Consider the following 22,530-nt stretch of genomic DNA (forward strand, 5'->3'; position numbering starts at 1 on the left):
TATCTCTCACACTATTTTTTATACACCCGATATATATATATATCGGGGCGTATTATGTGATACCGGTCGTCCGTCCATCCATCCATCTGTCTGTCTGCCCGTCTGTCCGTCCGTTCCTGTCCGCACTCCAACTCCCAAAGTTTTCAACTTTCACGTTTCATATTTGGTACATAGGTACAGACTGTGGAGACGGTGTGTCGCGACATACGTTCGTCATCTAAAGTGGTTGCCATGGCAACCAGGATGCTGTTTTCCATGTTGTCGCACAATTCTGTATATACCTACTTGTTCAGGCGTATATTGTGCTCACTTGCGCTCTTGTTACTGATTACAATATACAAATACATACATTGCTTAAAAATTATTTGGATCAGACTTCACTGCAATGCTTTATAAAAAATATTAATGATTAGACGAGTCTTTTAAAAACGACAAATGTATAAACAGGCGAGCATTGGGTGGCTTTGACACCAACTCTGGTTCTATATGTTGTACAGAGAGAGAGAGAGAGAGAGAGAGAGAGAGAGAGAGAGAGAGAGAGAGAGAGAGAGAGAGAGAGAGAGAGAGAGAGAGAGAGAGAGAGAGAGAGAGAGAGGAGGGGTGAATTGAAAATTAAATAAAAACTCTGAAAAATTAGAATACTGAGGACGATTGTGGAGATAAAGGGAGCAGTAGAGGAGTGTAGGAGGAGGAGGAGGAAGAAAGGAAAAGGTTGGGAGGAGATAGAAGGAAGAATGGGAAAAGAGAGGGAATGGGATCTGATGTAAGGGGCACATCGTGAGCAAAAATGTGGACGAGGTGTAAAACCTTTTTATATTTTTGCACATGGAATATGGAGCCACAAAGATTTTAAAAATAAGAAAATAAAAAAAAAATTGCCTTTCACCTGAAGAGAGCAGGGCTTGCAGGATGGCCGAGAGTTGCGCGCACTCGCCTCTAACCCGTCAATCCTGCGTTTGAAGCCCGACCCAGCTATAAACTGCCATACAGGTGTTTCGCAGGCAGGGCGATTCATCAATGTGTGTGCTGTCCCTTGGCTGACGTTAAGTAAGCGAGCCATCCATTAATCTATTAAGTGAACACCCTGAACAAAGTAAAATTTCCTGTCCCGACTTCCTGTGTCGAGTGGCTACCCATCCAGTATTGTAACCCTCGCCATAAAAAAAAAACTGCTTTGGCAGCACCGGTGATCAGTACGGAGCATGGTTCATGATCTGATTAAGAAAGGAAGTTAATTTACACCATTAATTTTCTGAAAGAGTGCAATTCAAGAATGTCTCACATTAACTCGCTGTTTAAAAAATAAATTCTTCTAAAAAAAGATTTTGTGGAAATGGGACTAGGATGAAAGGAATGCCATCACACGTACCTTCTCCTTGAGACGTAGCTCGTCGAACATCTGCGCAATCTCCACTTTCCAGTCATCTTGCATCGACTGGAAAGATTCCTGAGGAATGTGGAATGTTCCCGAAATCTGCAATTTCTCAAGTTCTTCCAAGATGGTGGCAAACGGCGGCCGCGTGTGGGGGTCAGGCTTCCAACAGTCTGCAATTTCAGGGAAAAAGTCGTTAATCAATTGTCGATAGCACATGCGGCAAATGAATATAGGACAAGGTCACTTCACTTCCTCAATCTCCAAGAATTGGCAACTTGGAGTTTAGTAGTCAATTTCAGAAAGGGATGGTGGGAAAAATTGGAAATTTGGATTGTTACTGTGGTTAAGAAGGCTCATGGAAGTATGAAGGAATTTAAGGACTTGAGAAAATATGGATTTGATGAGTTTATAAGATAATGTACAATGATACTGGGTATGGGATTTGAACCAAAGGTCACAGTGTCACGAGTCCACAAACAAAATTGATAAGAATTCAAAATGAGGAAAACATAATCATGCTACAATACGCAATTTGATGTCTGTCTGTCTGTCTGTCTGACCGTGATACATTCGGTCGTTACTTATCCAATCTCAAACAAACAAAACAGGAGTAATGCTCACACAATGGAGGTTGTCACGACTTCATTCCCCCCTCCCCACCCCCAAGGGTTTTTTCCCTCCTTGGACAATCACCATGTTAACGTGTATAAATAGCTTATCGTGGGGTGTGTTCCATTACCAATCAGCTCGCTAACACTTGCCAAACCAGCTGTTCATTATCAACCATTATGTTGGAGTGCTTGCTTGAGTGCTCAAGCCATTTGGCGAGCACTCGACAAGTTGATTGGTAATGGAACACACCCGTGGCATGTCGTGGGGCGCCCCGACCGGAAGGAAAAAAAATTGACACCGATGAGCCAAAACATTATGACCACCTGCCAAATATACTGTTGGTCCTCCGTGTGCCACCAAAACAGCGCTGACACGCCGAGGCATGGACTCTACAAGACCCCTGAAGGTGTCCTGTGGTATCCGGCACCAAAACATTAGCAGTAGATCCTGAAAGTCCTGCAAGTTGCGAGGTGGAGTCGCCATGGATCGGACTTGTCAGTCCAGCACATTCCACAGATGCTCAATCGGATTGAGATCTGGAGAATTTGGAGGCCAGTGCAACACCGTGAACACTTCATCATGTTCCTCAAACCATTCCCGAACAATGTGTGCAGTGTGGCAGGGTGCATTATCCTGCTGAAAGAGGCCACTGCCATCAGGGAATACCATTGCCATGAAGGGGTGTACCTGGTCTGCAACGATGTTTAGGTAGGTGACACGTGTCAAATTGACGTCCACATGAATGGCCGAACCCAGGGTTTCCCAGCAGAACATTGCCCACATTGCCCACCCCACATCACACTCCCTCCACCGGCTTGTCATCTTCCCACAGTGCACCTCACTGCTGACCGGGAGCACCTCACAAGCCTTACCGTTTCAGAGATGCTCTGACCCAGTCGTCTGGCCACAACAATTTGGCCCTTGTCAAAGTCGCTCAGGTCTTTACTCCTGCCCATTTCTCCTGCATCCAACACATCAACTTCAAGAACTGACTGTTCACTTCCTGCCTAAATATCCCACCCCTTGACAGGTGCCATTGTAACAAGACAATCAATGTTATTCACTTCACCTGTCAGTAGTCATAATGTTTTGGCTCATCAGTGTATAAACCATAAACACGTGTGATTACCTTTTTAAACAGTAGTTACTGCCATCTAACATTCCATTCCATTCCATTGGGATCATACTCTGCACAAGTGTTGGTGCTGCCAACGCAGTCTCCTGGGCTATTGAGAACAATCCTGGACGGGTCACCACTCCGACACAGGATACCAGCATGCTGGCATTCATTTTGCCGACCTCGGAAGGATGACAGGCCGAGTCAACCCCACCTGGTATTAATTCAACGGAAACAGGATTTGAACTCAGGACCTAAGGATCCCAAGCCTGCCACCCGAACCATTAAGCCAACACCAGGCATCTGAAACGGAGGAAACCCAATGTTCTTGAGGCATATGCTCATAGTGTACCCCACAGCCGAACGGACCAAAACATAGATCTACTGTAGTCTATGTACCCCAGAGAGGATAATAACATGCCTGAAAAGAGGAGGTGTACTCGTAATAGAAAAGAGTGAAAATGAAGATTTCACTGACAGAGCGGGAAGGAGATAGTCAAGAGTGGTTGACAAAGAGGTTTTGGGAAAAGGGGGGAGGGGAGAGATGGATTGCATCCATTAGGGTATGTAATATAAAGACAGCCTCTGAACACACGTAATCAGCAAGCATTACGCAACTGACCAATATACTTTGCTGTTGTCTTTCTGTTTTGTACTTGAGAGCAGTGGGTTATAAGTTAAGCAGCTTGTTCCTGCAAGTCACAGCTCGTGCCCACAAGTTTTGTTTTCAGACAGTGGCACTCAAGGTCTCTTTTTCTAGCTTGTGCATTGACAATCCCACCCCAATCGCATCTGGGATATAAAGATTTAAAGACCCAACCTCTTCTGCTCTCCACCCACACTCCCCTCCAGATACAAAGTGTTGATTACAGATACAAAGTTTCATGAAAAATGTTTTTAACCCATAATTGCATTTTTTGGTATTTGACCTTGGTAGGGGACCCCACCCCAGGGGGCAGAGCCAAAGTGATACTGCTCTTGAACCTTCTTGCCATGTGGTGGTCATACAGTGGCCTGCAAAAGTATTCACCCCCTACCAATAATGCCACATTTACATGAATTTCGAATTATGTAGAAACAATTTTTTCCAAATCAACTTATTTATTCACAACTAAAGAGATCAAACGAAACACTTTGAGTTGAAGGAGGTTACACGTCAGGAACACCTGTAAAAAAACATACAAATCAAAATTCACTGGTTGTTCAAGTATTCAGCCCCTTCAGTCAGTACTTGGTGTAAGAACCTTTTACAGCAATGACTGTGATGAGTCTTTTTGGGTAGGTCTCTCCCAGCTCTGCACTGAGAGATGGTGTCACCTTTGCACATTCTTCTCGTGAAAATTGCTCGAGTTCTGCCAACTTTGATGGAGATCGTCGATGGACTACAATCTTGAAGTCTCGCCATACATGTTCAATTGAGTTCAAGGGAGGACTTTGACTGGGCCACTCAAGAACATTTATTTTCTTCATATTCAGCCACTCCAGTGTGGCTTTAGCTTTGTGCTTTGGATCGTTGTCTGACTGAAATGTGAATCTCCTCCCCAGGTTCAGATTCATGGCTGACTCAAACAGGTTTTCATCAAGGATTCTCCTGTACTTTGCACCGTCCATTGTCCGTTCTTTCCCGACAAGCTCGCCAGTCCCTGCTGATGAAAAGCAGCCCCATAAGTTGATGCTGCCACCACCATGCTTGACAGTATTGATGGTATTGACTGGGTGATGCAGTGTTCAGTTTGCACCAGATGTCATGCTTTGAATTTAGACCACAAAGTTCAATTTTTGTCCCGTCTGACCACAAAACTTTTCTCAACAACACTGCAGTATCATTACGATGATTCATCGCAAACTCCATATGAGCTTTTAGTTGTTTTTTTTCAGTAATGGCTTCTTTTTGCCACCTGTTGCTCAAGGCCAGCTTTGCGGAGGGAGTGGGATATTGTTAATTTATAAACACCGACCCCCATCTCAGACAAAGAGCCTGAGAGATCTGTCAAAGTGATTGTTGGATTTACAGTGACATCCCAAACCAGTTTCATGCTTGCCCGGCTGATGAGTTTGGATGGTCGACCTGATCTGGGTAGAGTCTGGGTGGTATGATAAGTCTTCCTCTTCCTAATGATGGATTTCACCGTACTCAAATAGATAATGAGCGATTTGAAATCTTCTTATAACACTCTCCTGAATGGTACTTCTCTACCACTTGCTCCTTGGTCTTCATGTTTGCCTTGTTGGTTGACCAAGTGAGTTGCACCTCAAAAACTCCTTAGATAAGTGGAGGAGCTTAATTGTGAAGTTAAACCACTGGTTACATACAGGTGCAACCCACTACACTTACTTGGGAACCTTTCAAACATTTTTAGCTTTCACAATCACTTTGGAGTACTTTGTGAAGACTACATATCAAGTTTGAGTTGAAAGCATTATGAAATAAACTCAGGTGGCATAAAAATGTGAAAACTTTGGAGGGGAGGTAAATAGTTTTGAATGACACTGCAACTCCCAAGTTTGGTGAATTTCTGCACAACCGTTTGGGAGATAACGTGATGGACAGACAGACCCAATTACAATATCCCTCCCCCCCCCACCAAAAAGTGTGGGGATAAATGCACCCTACAAGGCAAAGTGACACAAATTGTTTGTCATTGGTTAAAAGATACAAAAACAATTTTGAACAATATTCAAAATCTATTTTTACATCCTTCCGAAGAAGGAAAGAACAGTGATGATGTCCAACTTCCAAACTCACTGTAAAAAATATCAGATGCACGTGCAGAATTTCACTGAAAACATCTTGTGTAACATTGGAAATGGGCAAAGTGCAGAGAAAAGCTGACACCCAATGCCAGGAGTAATAAAAAAATATACCATCAGAGATGGGGAATCCCCTGCCATTGAATGAAAAAGGTCACACATATTCCAGATAATGAGGGAGGTGAATTGGAAACAAGACACCATTTGGTCATCATCTCGAAAAAGTTCCCCAGGGGTGAGGAACGTAGTAACCAAAAATAATTGAAATCAGATAAACGGTTTTCCATTTATTACAAAAAACATTTTTTCAAGATGGCCGCCCCAGTCGGCCATCTTGGATCCGGCCACGCCCAAAATCAATAGGGTTCTTCCTTTTCAGGTGGTACATGTGTGACCCAAATTTCAAATCGATATGGCGAACAGTTTATGAGTTATCGCACTCACAGCTATAAATGTTGACGCCCGGACGGACGGACAGCCGGACAACCTGGGTGACAACAATATCCCCCTTCCACCACGCGGCGGGGGATAAAAAAGTACAGAGCAATAAATCCACATTGATCAATCCTTTAACAAAGTGGCATTGAGAGCATTCGCTCAGAGTGTGGGAGGTCAGCGGTTCGATTCAGGCCCTGGTTGAGTTATACCGAACTCTTTTAAAATGTTACGTGCTGTTTCTTTGCTTGAGACTTAGCATTTAAAACAGAAGGCGAATGGGGGTGGGATGGGGATGGTGGGACATTTCCGAGTAAGAGTCATAACAGCCATTGTTAAACTTGCTGCAGACCGGATATACAGTATGTATCATGATGTCAGCAATTTGAACAACACATCTATATATATATATATATATATATATATATATATATATATATATATATATATATATATATATATATATATATATATATATATATATATATATATATATATATATATATATATATTACTAAAACTCTCATCTTGTACAGTGGGGAGAACAAGTATTTGATACACTGCCGATTTTGCAGGTTTTCCCCACTTAGAAAGTACGTTGAGGTCTGTAATTTTTATCATAGGTACACTTCAACTGTGAAAGATGGAATCTAAAACAAAAATCCTGAAAATCACACTGTATGATTTTTAAATAATTAATTTCTTTTTTATTGCATGAAATAAGTATTTGATCACCTACCAACCAGAAAGAATTCCAGCTCTCACAGACCTGTTAGTTTTGTCTTTAAGAAGCCCTCCCATTCTCCACTCATTACCTGTATTAACTGCACCTGTTTGAACTCATTATCTGCATAAAAGACAGCTGTCCGCACTCAATCAATCAGACTCCAACCTCTCCACAATGGGCAAGACCAGAGAGCTGTCTAAGGACATTAGGGACAAAATTGTGGACTTGCACAAGGCTGGGATGGGCTGCAGGACAATAGGCAAGCAGCTTGGTGAGAAGGCAACAACTGTTGGCGCAATTATTAGAAAATGGAAGAAGTTCAAGATAACAGTCAATCCCCCTCGGTCTGGGGCTCCATGCAAGATTTCACCTCGTGGAGCCTCAATGATCATGAGAAAGGTGAGGGATCAGCCCAGAACTACGCGGCAGGACCTGGTCAATAACCTGAAGAGAGCTGGGACCACAGTATCAAAGAAAACCATAAGTAACACACAACGCCGTCATGGATTAAAATCCTGCAGCGCACGCAAGGTCCCTCTGCTCAAGCCAGCGCATGTCCAGGCCCGTCTGAAGTTTGCCAATGACCATTTGGATGATCCAGAGGAGGAATGGGAGAAGGTCATGTGGCCTGATGAGACCAAAATTGAACTTTTTGGTTTAAACTCCACTCGCCGTGTTTGGAGGAAGAAGAAGGATGAGTACAACCCCAAGAACACCATCCCAACCGTGAAGCATGGAGGTGGAAACGTCATTCTTTGGGGATGCTTTTCTGCAAAGGGGACAGGACGACTGCACCGTATTGAGGGGAGGATGGCTGGGGCCATGTATCGCGAGATCTTGGCCAACAACCTCCTTCCCTCAACAACAGCATTGAAGATGGGGCGTGGCTGGGTCTTCCAGCATGGCAACGACCCGAAACAAACAGCCAGGGCAACTAAGGAGTGGCTCCCAAAGAAGCATCTCAAGGTCCTGGAGTGGCCTAGCCAGTCTCCAGACCTGAACCCAATAGAAAATCTTTGGAGGGAGCTGAAAGTCTGTGTTGCTCAGCGACAGTCCCTAAACCTGAAGGATCTGGAGAAGATCTGTATGGAGGAGTGGGCCAAAATCCCTGCTGCAGTCTGTGCAAACCTGGTTAAGAACTATAGGAAACGTCTGATCTCTGTAATTGCAAACAATGGTTTCTGTACCAAATATTAAGTTCTGTTTTTCTGATGTATCAAATACTTATTTCATACAATAAAATGCAAATTAATTATTAAAAAATCATACAATGTGATTTTCCGGATTTTTGTTTTAGATTCCGTCTTTCACAGTTGAAGTGTACCTATGATAAAAATTACAGACCTCTACGTGCTTTGTAAGTGGGGAAAACCTGCAAAATCGGCAGTGTATCAAATACTTGTTCTCTCCACTGCATGTATGTATGTATGTTCCCAAAATACAGCCAAAACGGTACAAGATAGCGCAAAAATTTTAGGCCCACCTAACTCACCATTCTCCTGCAGTGTGCAATGTCAAGTTTCGTTCAAATCAGGCAACGAAAAAAATTATTAAAAAATCAATTCCCGATTCAGTCAAGTACTTTTCGGGATTATTTGATCAATGCAAACAACCTCAGCGGTATCGTTCGCTGAAGCTATCTTTTTTTTTTCTTTCTTGAAAGGATTTATTTTAAAATCTCAAACATTTCGTGCAGACAAAGAACAATTTATTTTTAAGCATAAAATAAACATTGCCATTTTAACCTCATACTTCCGTGTTCATTAATAAATAAAATTGTGTTTACAGGATTACGCACAATAATTTATTCGACTTTCTTTTCTCCGTTTTTTTTTTCACATTGATGAGCAATATCAAGTTTCGTTAAAATCTGGCAACGAAAAAATTATTAAATAAAAAATGGCCCATAGGGCCAGGACTTGACGAAATTCATGTGATCATATGACTACCATGAAAAACCGTAGATAGCACTTACCATGTTAAATTAAAATACCTGTCACCTCCGTAATCCGTAACGGATGTGACCAATTTTTAATCCAGTCAAAGATACTCCCCTCCTACGTCCGTGTTTCAAATTTGAATGGAATCCGTTAAGATTTGGTGGAGACATGAATTTTTGAAAATCGGCCGATGCTAAAAGATACGGATTTTCACGATTTTCAGGAATTTTTCCTGACCTTGACCTCTGAACTTGACATGCCAAAGGTTATAGGGTTCTATTCTGGTGGCCAATAAGTCCATTGGTGAAGTTCCATGACATTCCGACTCGAAATGCGACCTGTAGAGCGAGACGTACACACAAACAAACAAACAAAACAAACCAACATACTTGACAAAATCGTAGATTTCATCAAGTAAAAATCAATTCCCGATTCAATCAAGTACTCTTCGGGAGAATTTGATCAATGCAAACAACCTCAGCGGTATAGTTCGCTGGAGCTATCTTTTATTTTTTGAAATGATTTTTTTTTATCAACCGCTGTCACAACGGGAACCCAATGGGTTCACGGGTCGTCTAGTACATAATATAACTCATCTACACATCCTGATTCGTGATATTAAAGAAAAGTAACAGAGGAGATTATATACATTTATACTGAACAAAATATCACCACTCGGGCTGCATCAAAACAAGTCAAGGGCAAGAACTCTCCTGCGGGCCTGAATTTCCCCCATGCCTAATTAAATTGATAAAGCATGGATAAAAAAAAACAAACAAAAATAAAACATAGGTTCACAATCATACTGCAGGATTTGATGGGCCTTATGGCCACATCCTGTGTTGAAGTTCCTTGTAACATATTGTGACGTCCACGGGACTTGAACAGTCCCGCCAACGTAGAATGAGCCGAAACGATGGAAGCGGTTTATTTATTTATAACCCAAACATGGCGGTTCGAATCGCTCTACCGCAAACGGGACGAGGAAGGTGGCACGAGTCACTTTTCACCGAGTTGATGATGTTTATTTGTTTTTATTATTACCAGAAATAACAAGACACGGCAAGAAGAGGGATCCGGGGCGATTCGACGGGATGGTGTGGGATCGGGCGTGGGGAAAAACACAGACAATTCCAATGAATATACAGTTCTCAATCCCTCTAAGGCGCCAAGCACGCGCGCGCGCACACACACACACACACACACACACACACACACACACACACACACACACACACACACACACACACACACACACACACACACACACACACACACACACACACACACACACACACACACACACACACACACAAAACGTAGCTATTTCTGGTGGTCAGGCTGGACCGTGGTGTGGACGCAACTGTCCCTGGATCGGCGTCGGACGAGCTGGCCTTGCTCTCGTCAGGGGGGCAGGAGAAACCGTGGTGCTGTCGACCTCCTGGTCTTGACTCAAGTCCGCTCACAGCCGCCAGGGAACCAGTTCTGGCGCCAAGTTGCGAGCAGGAGAGGGAGGAAGGTCCGCCCGCCGTTCGACCCCATACTCCGAGTCAGCAGAACCCCAGAGCCAACCAAGGTGAGGCACGAGGCTCAGCAAGGCTCCAAGACACGATCAAGAACACGATCGAATCAGCACAACAACGAGGATGCTCCCCGCGCAACAGCCTCCCCACCAAAAAACACGATCTTTTGGTTGTAATCTTCTTCCTCTACCTTTTCGACCCCGAACAGAACCTTTTTATCCTCCTGTCCTCGTCACTTCCAATCGAGCCGTTTATTGGCCCACCGCCGTCGCCTTCTGCCAATCGTGATCACGGGGCGGAGCCATCCGCTGCACTGTCCTGTGACGTCACGGCCAGTCTCCAGAGAATACCAAAAGGGGTTTACGCAGACACACTTACCCTATCCCGTGTCCCTATCTAATTACGTGACAATTATCATTTCCCCCTTGAAGAAATGAACATTTACTAGACAACTTATCACCACTGAATTGCTACTTATTACATCGAGATCCTGGTAAACTCGAACAGCATGGCATACCTAATTAAACATCCTAATTACCCTTTGAATGCATACCCCCCCCTCAAACGTAACACTGCCCCCTCCTCTGGTACCGCAGCTCCTGCAAGGTATATCACAGGCGCTACCGTACCAGCCTTAACACTTACTGACTCACACCTAATTAACCTAACGAAATAAAGTAGGAGGGGCAATGGGCAGCGAGTCGCAGCTAACTTACCTATCCTGCTTAATGTCAGGTCAGGTTCGATCTGTGACCTGCTACAGGTACCATGTAAACCTGTACTAACCTGTTCCATGGTCGGGTTGTCGGCGACTAAACCGTCTCCCCCACCAGGTTTTCTGGTGAGGAGGGTGTTTGGATATGGACACCCAGCAGGATTAAAAACAAAACCTGTCAAAGGGCGGAGGAGCTCCTTGTGAGCCAACGGCCATCCATATCTAGTGCCCAACTGTGTCTGCGGACGTCCTCCTGCAGTTGGGTCACTTCTTATTAGGAGGTTGGTGGCAGGATTTGCACTCCGGCCACCGTAAAACCCTTCATTCCGCAAAACGCAAAAATGCAAAAAAAAATCTGAAAACCCACTCCGTGGGAGTACCTCCTGTGCAGCTTCCCTTCGCAGGGCAGCTCACCGGATGACGGGATTGGGGCAAAGCCTTCGGGACCCCCAATCTTTGATAGGAGGGAAACCACGGGGTAACATCCCTGGGTCAGATTTCGGGAGAGTGTGTCGGAGTGGTGCTGAGGTGTCGTCCACCAGACGGCGGTCTCCTTGGGTTAACCTGAGGCGGTCCCTTTGGGTGGGTGCCTGGAATGTGCTATTCCTAAGAGAGGATGATCACCTGTCTCTTTTATCATCTGAGCTCAAGCGTTTGGACATCGGGATTGCAGCTCTCTCTGAGGTTCGGAGACCGGATTGCGGCGAGATAATGGTGGGTGGTTACACCTACTATTGGTCTGGTCGCTCTGATGGTTACCATACCCAAGGAGTTGCTGTAGCTGTGTCCAATAAGCTGACCCCAATGATAATTGAGGTAACAACGGTCAACGAGCGTATTATGAGATGAAGGATTCGTCACTCCTTAGGTGTCATTTCCCTGGTCTCTGTTTATGCTCCGACTGAGGCGAGTGATCTCACCGTGAAGGATGCATTCTACGCCACACTTGAGTCTGTGGTTGATCAGTGCCCCAGACGAGATACACTTCTCGTCTTGGGGGATTTCAATGCATCAACTGGAACTGATAGGGACGGTTATGAGGTGTGTGTTGGTCACCATGGGTCAGGAACTATGAACCAGAATAGCACTAAGTTCCTTGACTTTGCAAGAAGTCATGGACTTAGGGTGGCTGGTTCATGGTTTCAGCGCCCACAAGCTCATCGCTGGACTTGGTATTCCAACGCTGGCGGTGTGGCAAAGGAGATTGACCATGTCCTCATTGACGGTCGTTGGAGGATGATCCAGAACTGCAGGGTCTACCGGAGTGCTCAGTTCCTCAATACTGACCACAGGCTTGTTGTAGCAACTCTAAAGCTGCACCTTAAATCCTGGAGAATGGTACCATCCCAGCCGAGGCTGGATGTTGCCAAGCTCAGGGATGAGAGAGTAGCTGAGGAGTTTGCGAACAGGCTGAGTGGACACTTGGGGGGTCTGGGTGCTTTGGGGGGTCCTGAAGAGTTGTGGAGCGCCTTCAAGACCACCGTCCTTGATGTTGCCGGTGGATGCCTTGGAGCTCACCGCAGGGCAAAGAAGAATTTTGTCTCTCAAGGGACACTGGATACCATTGACCAGAGTCGCAGGGCCAGGCTGAATGGCAGAGCTGAGCTGTTTAGGGAGCTGAGGCGTAAAACTGTACGTGCACTGAGGGTGGACAAGGAGGCCTATGTGCGAGGAATCTGTGAGGGGGTAGAGCATCACCTGTGGACAGGTGATTCTCGTCCCGCTTACAGGGGAATTCGCGCATTACGTTCATCCAAGCCCATTCCTCGGAGCACTACAGTTCGAGCAGAGAGTGGTAGGCTCTTGACAGAGGAGTCTGAAGTGAAGGCCCGCTGGGCCGGTTACTTTGAGCGGTTGTACCAGGCTGATCCCCCAACTGTCGAGTTGGACGTCAAGGGTGTTACAATCCCTGTTGCTGACCCTCGAATCAACTGTGGTCCACCTACGCTTGTGGAAACACGGGCTGCGGTGAACCAGTTGAAACAGGGCAAAGCTCCAGGGATTTGTGGCATCCATGCCGAACTTCTCAAGGCTGGTGGAAATGCTGCACTCGTGTCGTTGCATGCAGTTTTGTGCTCTGCCTGGAACACAGGCATCATCCCAACTGACTGGAAGAGGGGCCTTGTTGTCCCTCTCTGGAAAGGGAAGGGTGATCGCCAAGACTGCAACAACTACCGAGGGGTGACGCTGCTCTCAGTGCCGGGCAAGGTCTTTGCTCGGATAATTCTCGATAGGGTTCGCCACCATCTGCTTGAGCACCAGCGTCCAGAGCAGTCAGGCTTTACACCAAAGAGGTCAACGATTGACCGTATCCTTGCACTTCGTGTCCTCACCGAACGCAGACGAGAGTTTCGGCAGGGGCTGCTTGCAGCCTATGTTGATCTCTGTAAAGCGTTCGATTCAGTGAATCGGGATGTCCTCTGGAGGATTCTTGGTCTTCGTGGGGTGCCACCAAAACTGATCGATCTGATGTCTGAACTCTACTCTGGTACTGAGAGTGCTGTGAAGTGTGGTGGTACCATCTCTGACTTATTTCCAGTTGTTACTGGAGTTCGTCAGGGATGTGTACTTGCCCCCACACTTTTCAGCACTTGTATGGACTGGATTCTAGGGAGGATGTCGGAGAGATCAAGTTGCGGTGCGTCATTTGGGAATGTCAAGATCTCGGACCTTGACTTTGCAGATGATGCAGTCATCTTTGCGGAGACTTTAGACATCCTCTTGGGGGCCCTCGAGGTGCTGAATGAGGAGTCGGAGCCGTTGGGATTACGGGTTTCTTGGGTCAAAACTAAGATCCAGGCTTTCGGTGACATCTTGGATGCTGCTGTCCTGTCTGTGTCTGTTTGTGGTGAGGATGTTGAGGTCGTGGAGAGATTCACTTACCTTGGCAGTGATATTCATGTCTTTGCTGGCTGCGAGTCAGAGGTCAATAGACGTCTGGGTCGGGCCTGGGGAGTCATGGATTCACTGGATCATGGGGTGTGGCGCTGCCGGTACCTGTGCGGGAGGACGAAAGTCCGAGTCTTCAGGTCCTTGGTACTTCCAGTCTTGCTCTATGGGTGCGAGACTTGGACTCTGACCAAGGATCTGAGATGGAGACTTAATTCCTTTGGTACCAGGTCTCTTCGGAGAATCCTTGGCTATCGCTGGTCGGATTTTGTCCAACGAGCGGTTGCTGAGAGAGACTCGGATGAGATTTGTTACCTGCATAGTCCGTGAGCGTCAGTTGCGGCTGTATGGACATGTGGCTCGTTTTCCTGACGCTGATCCTGCTCACCAGATTCTCTCAGCGAGGGAGTCTCATGAGTGGAGGAGGCCAGTGGGTCGACCACGTGCCTCATGGTTGCAACAGGTTGACCATCATCTCAAGGAGATGGGGATGGGCCTGGCATCTGCCTGGGGGATGGCCAGACGGAGGCCCCTGGAGTACCGGCGGAAAGTGGACGCAGCGACGTGCTGTTCTGGCACATGCTCCCATACCTGACCTGACCTTAATGTACTACCCCCTTATGGCCTTATCCTCGCCTAAACAATCATTCGTTTTTTTTATTTTTTTATTTTATCACATGAGAGCACTGAGCGAAGTTGCACTCCATCTTCTGGATCATCGCTCTTGCCCAGCACTCTTCCATTGATCTGGGGAGGGGAAACAAAAGGTTCCACAAAAACACAACACTTATACTTTACATTCCTACTCTAAGCCTTAACGACACTATTCACAGGATATTTACACTTGACCGCCTCCCCCAGTGGATGCTAATAGACCCAGCGTTACCTGGGGAGCCAATTTTCAAATTTGCTTGCCCCAAAATTATGCGGGCATCATGCCCTTGCTGCACATGTCAAGTTGTGCGGGATCGAGTGGGACTCACACATCTTCACAACACTCACACCATGGTCATCATCACATTTCTAGGTCATGGTCCTCATTTTAATCATGCAGGCTGAATCCCGTCGTGGCCGTGGGGTGGGTTACCACAAGATGATGGGTGCATCTCAGGTGCAACCATGCCCACAGGTAAGCTTTAGTCCAACCCAGACGTTTCTCCACCCCGCTCCCTTTGATTCCCACCCCCCTGGTAGCCATCAGCTCTAATCCCGTACAACACTCTGGAAGGGGTCTCACTGGCTCCTCTGGCCTTCCTGGGTCGCCAAGGTCCTACCCGCCTTGGTCGCCCAACTAGACCCTCTCCCAGTTGCCTCCAGACACTGTCACCATTTGCCACCAGGTGGTGAATCTCCTTGAAGGGGGTCGCAATTCACGCTCACTGTGAGCTTCAGCAATCCCTGTGGACAAGCACATCATCCCCACCCACAAAACCCACATGACTCTCCCACCCCATCGGCCTTACATGTGACACCTGCATTTCTAACACTTCACCGACCATGACCTTCCCTGTTAGCACACCATGCCCAATAAAAAAAACAATGTGTTCACCATACATTTCACTTCTTAACTTAAAACAACTCACACAGCACTTCTCACCCGATCCACGCACCAGCCATTGGACAGCCACTTGTGCCCGCTTTGTTACCAATTACCCACTGTCCCGATTGTCACTCCAAAACCCAGCAGAACTTACAAACCCATGCCAATTTTCCCACAATTCATTTTTTTTTCACTAAAGGAGGCACTTCGCCACAATCTCAGCAGCCGAGCATGGCCGTATATGCTCAGCCCAATCTAGTCTCCCCGACCCCCGACAGTGATCTCCGGACCCGACCTATGAAAGGGCATCTCGGATAGACCTGGCAGTTCAGCAGGAGGATTCACCCTCTCCGAGTCTAAAAGTCTATTGGAGGGTCCCTCCATCGCCGGGTACCGGCAATATCGTTGCATGTGTCCTCTTCGCCCGCACCGGAAACAACTCCCCATAAAAGGCCCCCGTGAGTATCGGTGAAATGTCTCTTCCGGTTCCGGACCCCCTCGGCCATAATTGAATTGCTCTATTGGCTGGGCTGGACCCCGCCGCTTTGGCACACTAACTACCGGATTACCCTTTATCAAACTTGAAAGTTTCTGGCAAATTTCCTGAAACATTTGGGTAATGCCAATTTCTCCCAGCCCCCCTCCCTGATCCTGGATCTCCGCTTGTCGGATCGTCACCGATGGCCTCTCTGGAACCCGACCCGGCCGACTCCACGAGGCCAGCCTGGCCGCGCACTCGGCCGCTCGGTGAACGGTGGGTGGATCCTGTAACTCCACTAGCACTCAGACCTCAGGGTCAGGAAGAGCAGCTAAAAATTTCTCTAGTGCCAGTCTGTCCCATGCCTCCACTGTAAGGTCCCGATACGCGATCCTGACTGATTGGTAAATGATTGGTAAATGATTGGAGCTGGGCCCGCACCAGATCACAGTTTGCCGCGAACCCAAACCGACGGCTCAACGCCTCGCAAATGTGGGAGCTGGTCAACATCCCCTCCGCGATCACGTTTAACACGTCTGCGGCTGGTCTCCGCAACGTTGCCACCAAATTCCCTGTACGTTCCCGCTCATTCCACCCGTTTAGTCGGGAAATGCACTCAAATTGCGTCAGAAAAGTTTCAACGCTCCCTGACCCATCAAAATTTACCAGGGGGATCACTTTTACGGTGGCCCGCTTCTCAGTTTCTCCCTTGTCCGAATCCAGCCCAGGGATCAAACACCCTTGTGGCTGCGTATCCAATTTCGGAGCCCACTGTGGCCAAAGATGTTTTGTGGTGAGGGTCTCATGGGTCAATTTTGCCTCCTGTTCCAAACGTTGAATGGACCGATTCACCTCTTCCCGCAGGATCTTCTGGGCCCGCACAATCTCCTCCAAGGCTCCGTCGCGAGTTTGTAGCTGCTCCTCAACCAACCCGGACACTCTACTTACAAAAGACGGCTCTACCAGGCCTTTATCCAAGACTTCATCTTGGCTCATAATTTTATCTTGTTCATCCAACCGAGCCTCCAATCCTTTTACCTCCTCCGCCAAATTCATCCCTTGCTTCCTCAGCTCTCCCCACTCTTCAACTTGCAGCTGCATACGAGCATCCACACAGGCACGATGACGTTCCAGGCTTTCATCCACTTTATCAACCCGAATGTTCGTTGCATCAATTTTATCCACCAATTTTTTCTGTATATTTTCCCCCTCCAATGTAATTTCTACCTTTGTTTCCTCCAATCTATCCTCGAATTTACTTTGTATTTCCCCCAATTTAACATCCACACACTCCTGCATCTCAGTTTTCATTTTCTCCATCTTTTCCCCCAATTCATCCCTCATTAAATCAATCCGTGCACCCAACTGTACCCCCATTACCCCCAATTGATCTGTCATTTCTGCCCTCTGTGTCACGAATTGATTTTCCATTTGTGCCGTCATTTCTGCCATTTGTGCCCCCTGTGCCGTCATTTTTACCCCCTGTGCTGTAATTGCACTCATTAAACGTTCCAACATTGTCCAGATCGTCATCGTGCCGGTTTCCGGCGCTGCCGGCTCCGTTACGGGCAATGAAGCACGGTCCACGCTCGGAATGGGGGAGGTTCCAACCCTACCCCCATCTCTCCCTTCTTCCCCCGACTCGCTGCCAGACACGTGGCCTTCCTCCTCAAACATCTGCACATCCGCCATGGTGCAGAAGTCCCGTTTGCCGCCAATTAATTGAAATTTGAAAAATCCCGCCAAAATTTTCCCGCGCTTGCGCGCTTTTCTGTAATAATTTTATATTCCAATTCGTGGCGAGATTTTAATCTTGGTATATTCTCCCGATACCAAATATAATTTGGAGGGGTTTGAACATCCAACACCCTGACACCAATGTGACGTCCACGGGACTTGAACAGTCCCGCCAACGTAGAATGAGCCGAAACGATGGAGGCGGTTTATTTATTTATAACCCAAACATGGTGGTTCTAATCGCTCTACCGCAAATGGGACGAGGAAGGTGGCACGAGTCACTTTTCACTGAGTTGATGATGTTTATTTGTTTTTATTATTACCAGAAATAACAAGACTCGGCAAGAAGAGGGATCCGGGGCGATTCAACGGGATGGTGTGGGATCGGGCGTGGGGAAAACACAGGCAATTCCAATGAATATACAGATCTCAAACCCTCAAAGGCGCCAAGTACACACACACACACACACACAAAACGTAGCTATTTCTGGTGGTCAGGCTGGACCGTGGTGTGGACGCAACTGTCCCTGGATCGGCGTCGGACGAGCTGGCCTTGCTCTCGTCAGGGGGGCAGGAGAAACCGTGGTGCTGTCGACCTCCTCATCTTGGCCCAAGTCCGCTCACAGCCGCCAGGGAACCAGTTCTGGCGCCAAGTTGCGAGCAGGAGAGGGAGGAAGGTCCGCCCGCCGTTCGACCCCGTACTCCGAGTCAGCAGAACCCCAGAGCCAACCAAGGTGAGGCACGAGGCTCAGCAAGGCTCCAAGACACGATCAAGAACACGATCGAATCAGCACAACAACAAGGATGCTCCCCGCGCAACAGCCTCCCCACCAAAAAAACACGATCTTTTGGTTGTAATCTTCTTCCTCTACCTTTTCGACCCCGAACAGAACCTTTTTATCCTCCTGTCCTCGTCACTTCCAATCGAGCCGTTTATTGGCCCACCGCCGTCGCCTTCTGCCAATCGTGATCACGGGGCGGAGCCATCCGCTGCACTGTCCTGTGACGTCACGGCCAGTCTCCAGAGAATACCAAAAGGGGTTTACGCAGACACACTTACCCTATCCCGTGTCCCTATCTAATTACGTGACAATTATCATTTCCCCCTTGAAGAAATGAACATTTACTAGACAACTTATCACCACTGAATTGCTACTTATTACATCGAGATCCTGGTAAACTCGAACAGCATGGCATACCTAATTAAACATCCTAATTACCCTTTGAATGCATACCCCTCAAACGTAACTATATATATATATATATATATATATATATATATATATATATATATATATATATATATATATATATATATATATATATATATATATATATATATATATATATTGTTGCGGGCCGGAGGTCCGGTGGCGAGAACGACCGCTAGGTGGGGAAAGTTACGTTGATTCCCACCGGACTCTCCGGAATTGTAGGCCGTCGCTCACGGATAATTCCGTGAGGCGGCGGGTCGCTTAACCGACCGTGGACGCCAATATCTCCACCGCGTAGCCTAGGGTCTTTTTGTCGAGAACCAAGTTACCTAATTAACCAGGCGGTGTCGTCTACCGAGGAACCACGCCCTCGGCACGTCTTGCTCGAACCGGGTCACTCTACCGACTGCGGTAGAGTTCCAATTTCCGACTACCAACTCCGGTTTGGGTGCAGTCGAGCGGAACTGTTAAAGCCATGCCAGGTCGGATGAACAGATTAACGGGAACAAAGACCCGGCCAAAACTCAAATCCGAACCATGCTGGACCAATGAAAGAAAGGATGAAAACGAACTGGGAACATTTCCACAATAATTTATTTATAATAAACGAGGAAACTTATGTGGCACAGAAACAGGTTTATTGGGGTGTTATGCAGGGGAAAGAAAGAAGATGTAGTGCGACAATTTATAGCAACTTACAAAGCAGACACAGATCAGACTTATGCGGGAATTATACAGGAAAGATTTACAATGATCGAAAACACTTATACAGTTTCTACTTATTGGAATGGCGCCACACACTCAGACACACACTCGGACAAAATAAACCCAGTTGAAGGCAAAGGAATTTGCAGCCGGGGGGGGGGGGGGGGGGGAGGCGGGATGAAGTCCTGAGTTTTGAGTATCTGAGTCTCGGGAAAGGAATGCTCTGTGGTGCGGCACTTGCCAACAGTCGTGCAGTCAGGTCCACAGCCGCCCGTGTGGAGTTTGGGTCCGTGGAGGAGCTCGATTGGGCTGGGACTAATCGTCGGGCCGTCAGGGCGAGACGTGAGCGGAGCCAAGCAGTGGGAACCCCTTCGTTTTCCAACCAACTCCGGCCTCCAAGAACAGAACGAACGTCCCCCAAATAACTCTACGAACGACCCCCAAAGAACTCAAGACTGAGGATGATGTCGTGGTTTATAGACCTCCCTCAGCGGTGCGTTGGTCAAAACTGACGTCATTGTCCACCCTGATTGGACTGGGCTCCCATGGGTCCGCCCTTTCTGGGCAGGGCCTTGGTCAGGCACCGGCAAGCATGTGTGGACTCATTCCACGCGTGTGGACTCATTCAGAAAGAGTTGGAGCATTTGGAGAAGCCGACTATGAACTGCGACAGCGAAGATTGTCTCGGAAAAACGAGCCTCCAGAGACAACAGGTGGACCGTGGTACATTGTTGCCAGCGAACCGCAGGCTGCAAGCACGCGGGTAGCATGGATCGCAATGGAGGATGGGATATAAATATTTATTACCCGAACTAAAAAAACATCGCACCACACCCCTTCGATTTCCCACTACACACAAGGAGGGTTTCTGTCTACACATTTACTTTACGGCATAACTGACTTGGGACACCTGTATGTCGTATGCGTACGGTTCCTAGAACCGTAACACTATTATATATATATATATATATATATATATATATATATATATATATATATATATATATATATATATATATATATATATATATATTGTTGCGGTTCTGGAAACCGCATCCCTCCAACCCCAATAGCAGCCAACATACATTGGTCCCCAGTCAGTTATTTCATGAATGTACGTTCAGATAGTCCCTTCTTGTCTGGTGGGTCGAACGGACAGTGCGTTGTGTAAATCTCATAGCAAGGGATGATTAAATCTCTGAACCTCATTCCCATTCTTTTTTACCCATCCTGAGGTAAATCCAAGGAAGGGGTCCTCGCGGGGCCGGCAGGCACTCCGCTCGGACACCCATCTGTAAAAACCACAGCCGTGCCCTTCCCGTAAGAATGCGTCCTCACAGAAGACCAAGGGAGGCAGTAGAAACCAACAATAAACACCAGCGCTGCACGCAGCTTGTGCCCCACAGTGACGACCACCCACCCACTCTTCAGGAGATCAGAGGCATAACCAATACACCAAATGCCAACAACATACAGTACGAACGTGGCACACTCTTCTTCAATCCACTTATATCTATGCTCTTTCCTTCAATTCATGGGGCGGATCGAGGTTGGCACCGTGCACCCCGCCGCCTCTGGTGACCGTGAACACGATGCTAGATAACGGGTGGACCCGCGCGCTGACCACGTGCACAATAGCAGACTCGCACGCATCCCGTGATACTTTCTTATCATACAGAACGAGGCACGAATAACACACATGTTTGGTCAGATCTGCGCATGGGGTTACAATAACGTCTTACCCTTTGTCTTCGCTCATCACGACGGCCACAAATGTCTCCCGCGGACGGCAGACATCCTCCCGCACCTCAGCCTCAAGGCAGCTGCTACCAGGCAGAGGCATGCTGTGCGGCCGGATCGCTCGGGCCATGTGCCGCACCACGGAGCAGGCACATTGATCAGCTCAAACCGCGGGGCGCCGGGGCATGGTATGGGGTTCGGTGCAAGACGATTCATATCATGGGGTTCGGTGCGAGATGATTCCAAAGCTTGGAACCATCTTGCCGGAAGTGGAGTGGAGCCGCTTCCAGCCATCACAGCCGGACCGCACTGTGGCCGGGGCCAATCAGAGCGCCTGATTTAGACGACGACACCGCTTCGGGGTGGCGCGCCGACCCTGCACCGCGGGGTTTATAAAAGGCGGATCGCGAAGCCGTCCGTCCGTTCTCTCTCTCTCGTTCTCTCTCTCTCGTTCTCTCTCTCTCGTTCTCTCTCTCTCGTTCTCTCTCTCTCGTTTCTCTCTCTCTCTCTCTCTCTCTCTCGTTTGTTTCTCTCTCTCTCTCTCTCTCTCTCTCTCTCTCTCTCTCTCTCTCTCTCTCTCTCTCTCTCTCTCTCTCTCTCTCTCTCTCTCTCTCTCTCTCTCTCTCTCTCTCTCTCTCTCTCTCTCTCTCTCTCTCTCTCTCTCTCTCTCTCTCTCTCTCTCTCACGTGCGCTGGATCTCCAACTCGCCTTCTCCACCAGCCCTTCTTCACTGACCTGCTTGCTGACTCCGCCTTCTCCACCCACTGGCTTGCTGATTCCGCCCTTTCTTCAACGCCTCGTCGCTGACTCCACCCACCCACCTGATCCTGTCTGCCCCTCCGCCCACTTGCTTCGGACTCCGCCTTTCTCCACCCACTCGCTGGCTCCACCCAAGTCCTTCCCTTCACGCCTGATGGTCGCATCTCATTCTCTCGACCGACGCCAGCTGCACGAAGTGCCACAAAGCGGGAGAAGATGTAACAGCTGTCAGGGGGGTATCGCCCAGCAGAGCATCCCCCCTAAAATGTATTG

The 22,530-nt window shown here is 47.6% G+C and overlaps 1 protein-coding gene across 1 annotated transcript in view; it reads right to left on the minus strand.

Annotated features, from left to right (window-relative positions):
• LOC147023897 (mitogen-activated protein kinase kinase kinase 11-like) overlaps positions 1-22,530 on the minus strand; it is a 128,089-nt gene that overhangs the window by 22,788 nt on the left and 82,771 nt on the right. The window contains exon 4 of the mRNA XM_085889859.1: positions 1,370-1,545. Within this exon, the coding sequence (XP_085745985.1) occupies positions 1,370-1,545 (176 nt within the window). The remainder of the gene's footprint in view (positions 1-1,369; positions 1,546-22,530) is intronic.

This window comes from Eptatretus burgeri, chromosome 7, assembly GCF_056783735.1.
Source record: "Eptatretus burgeri isolate ZD-2024b chromosome 7, Ebu_testis_v1, whole genome shotgun sequence".
Lineage (NCBI taxonomy): Eukaryota > Metazoa > Chordata > Myxini > Myxiniformes > Myxinidae > Eptatretus > Eptatretus burgeri.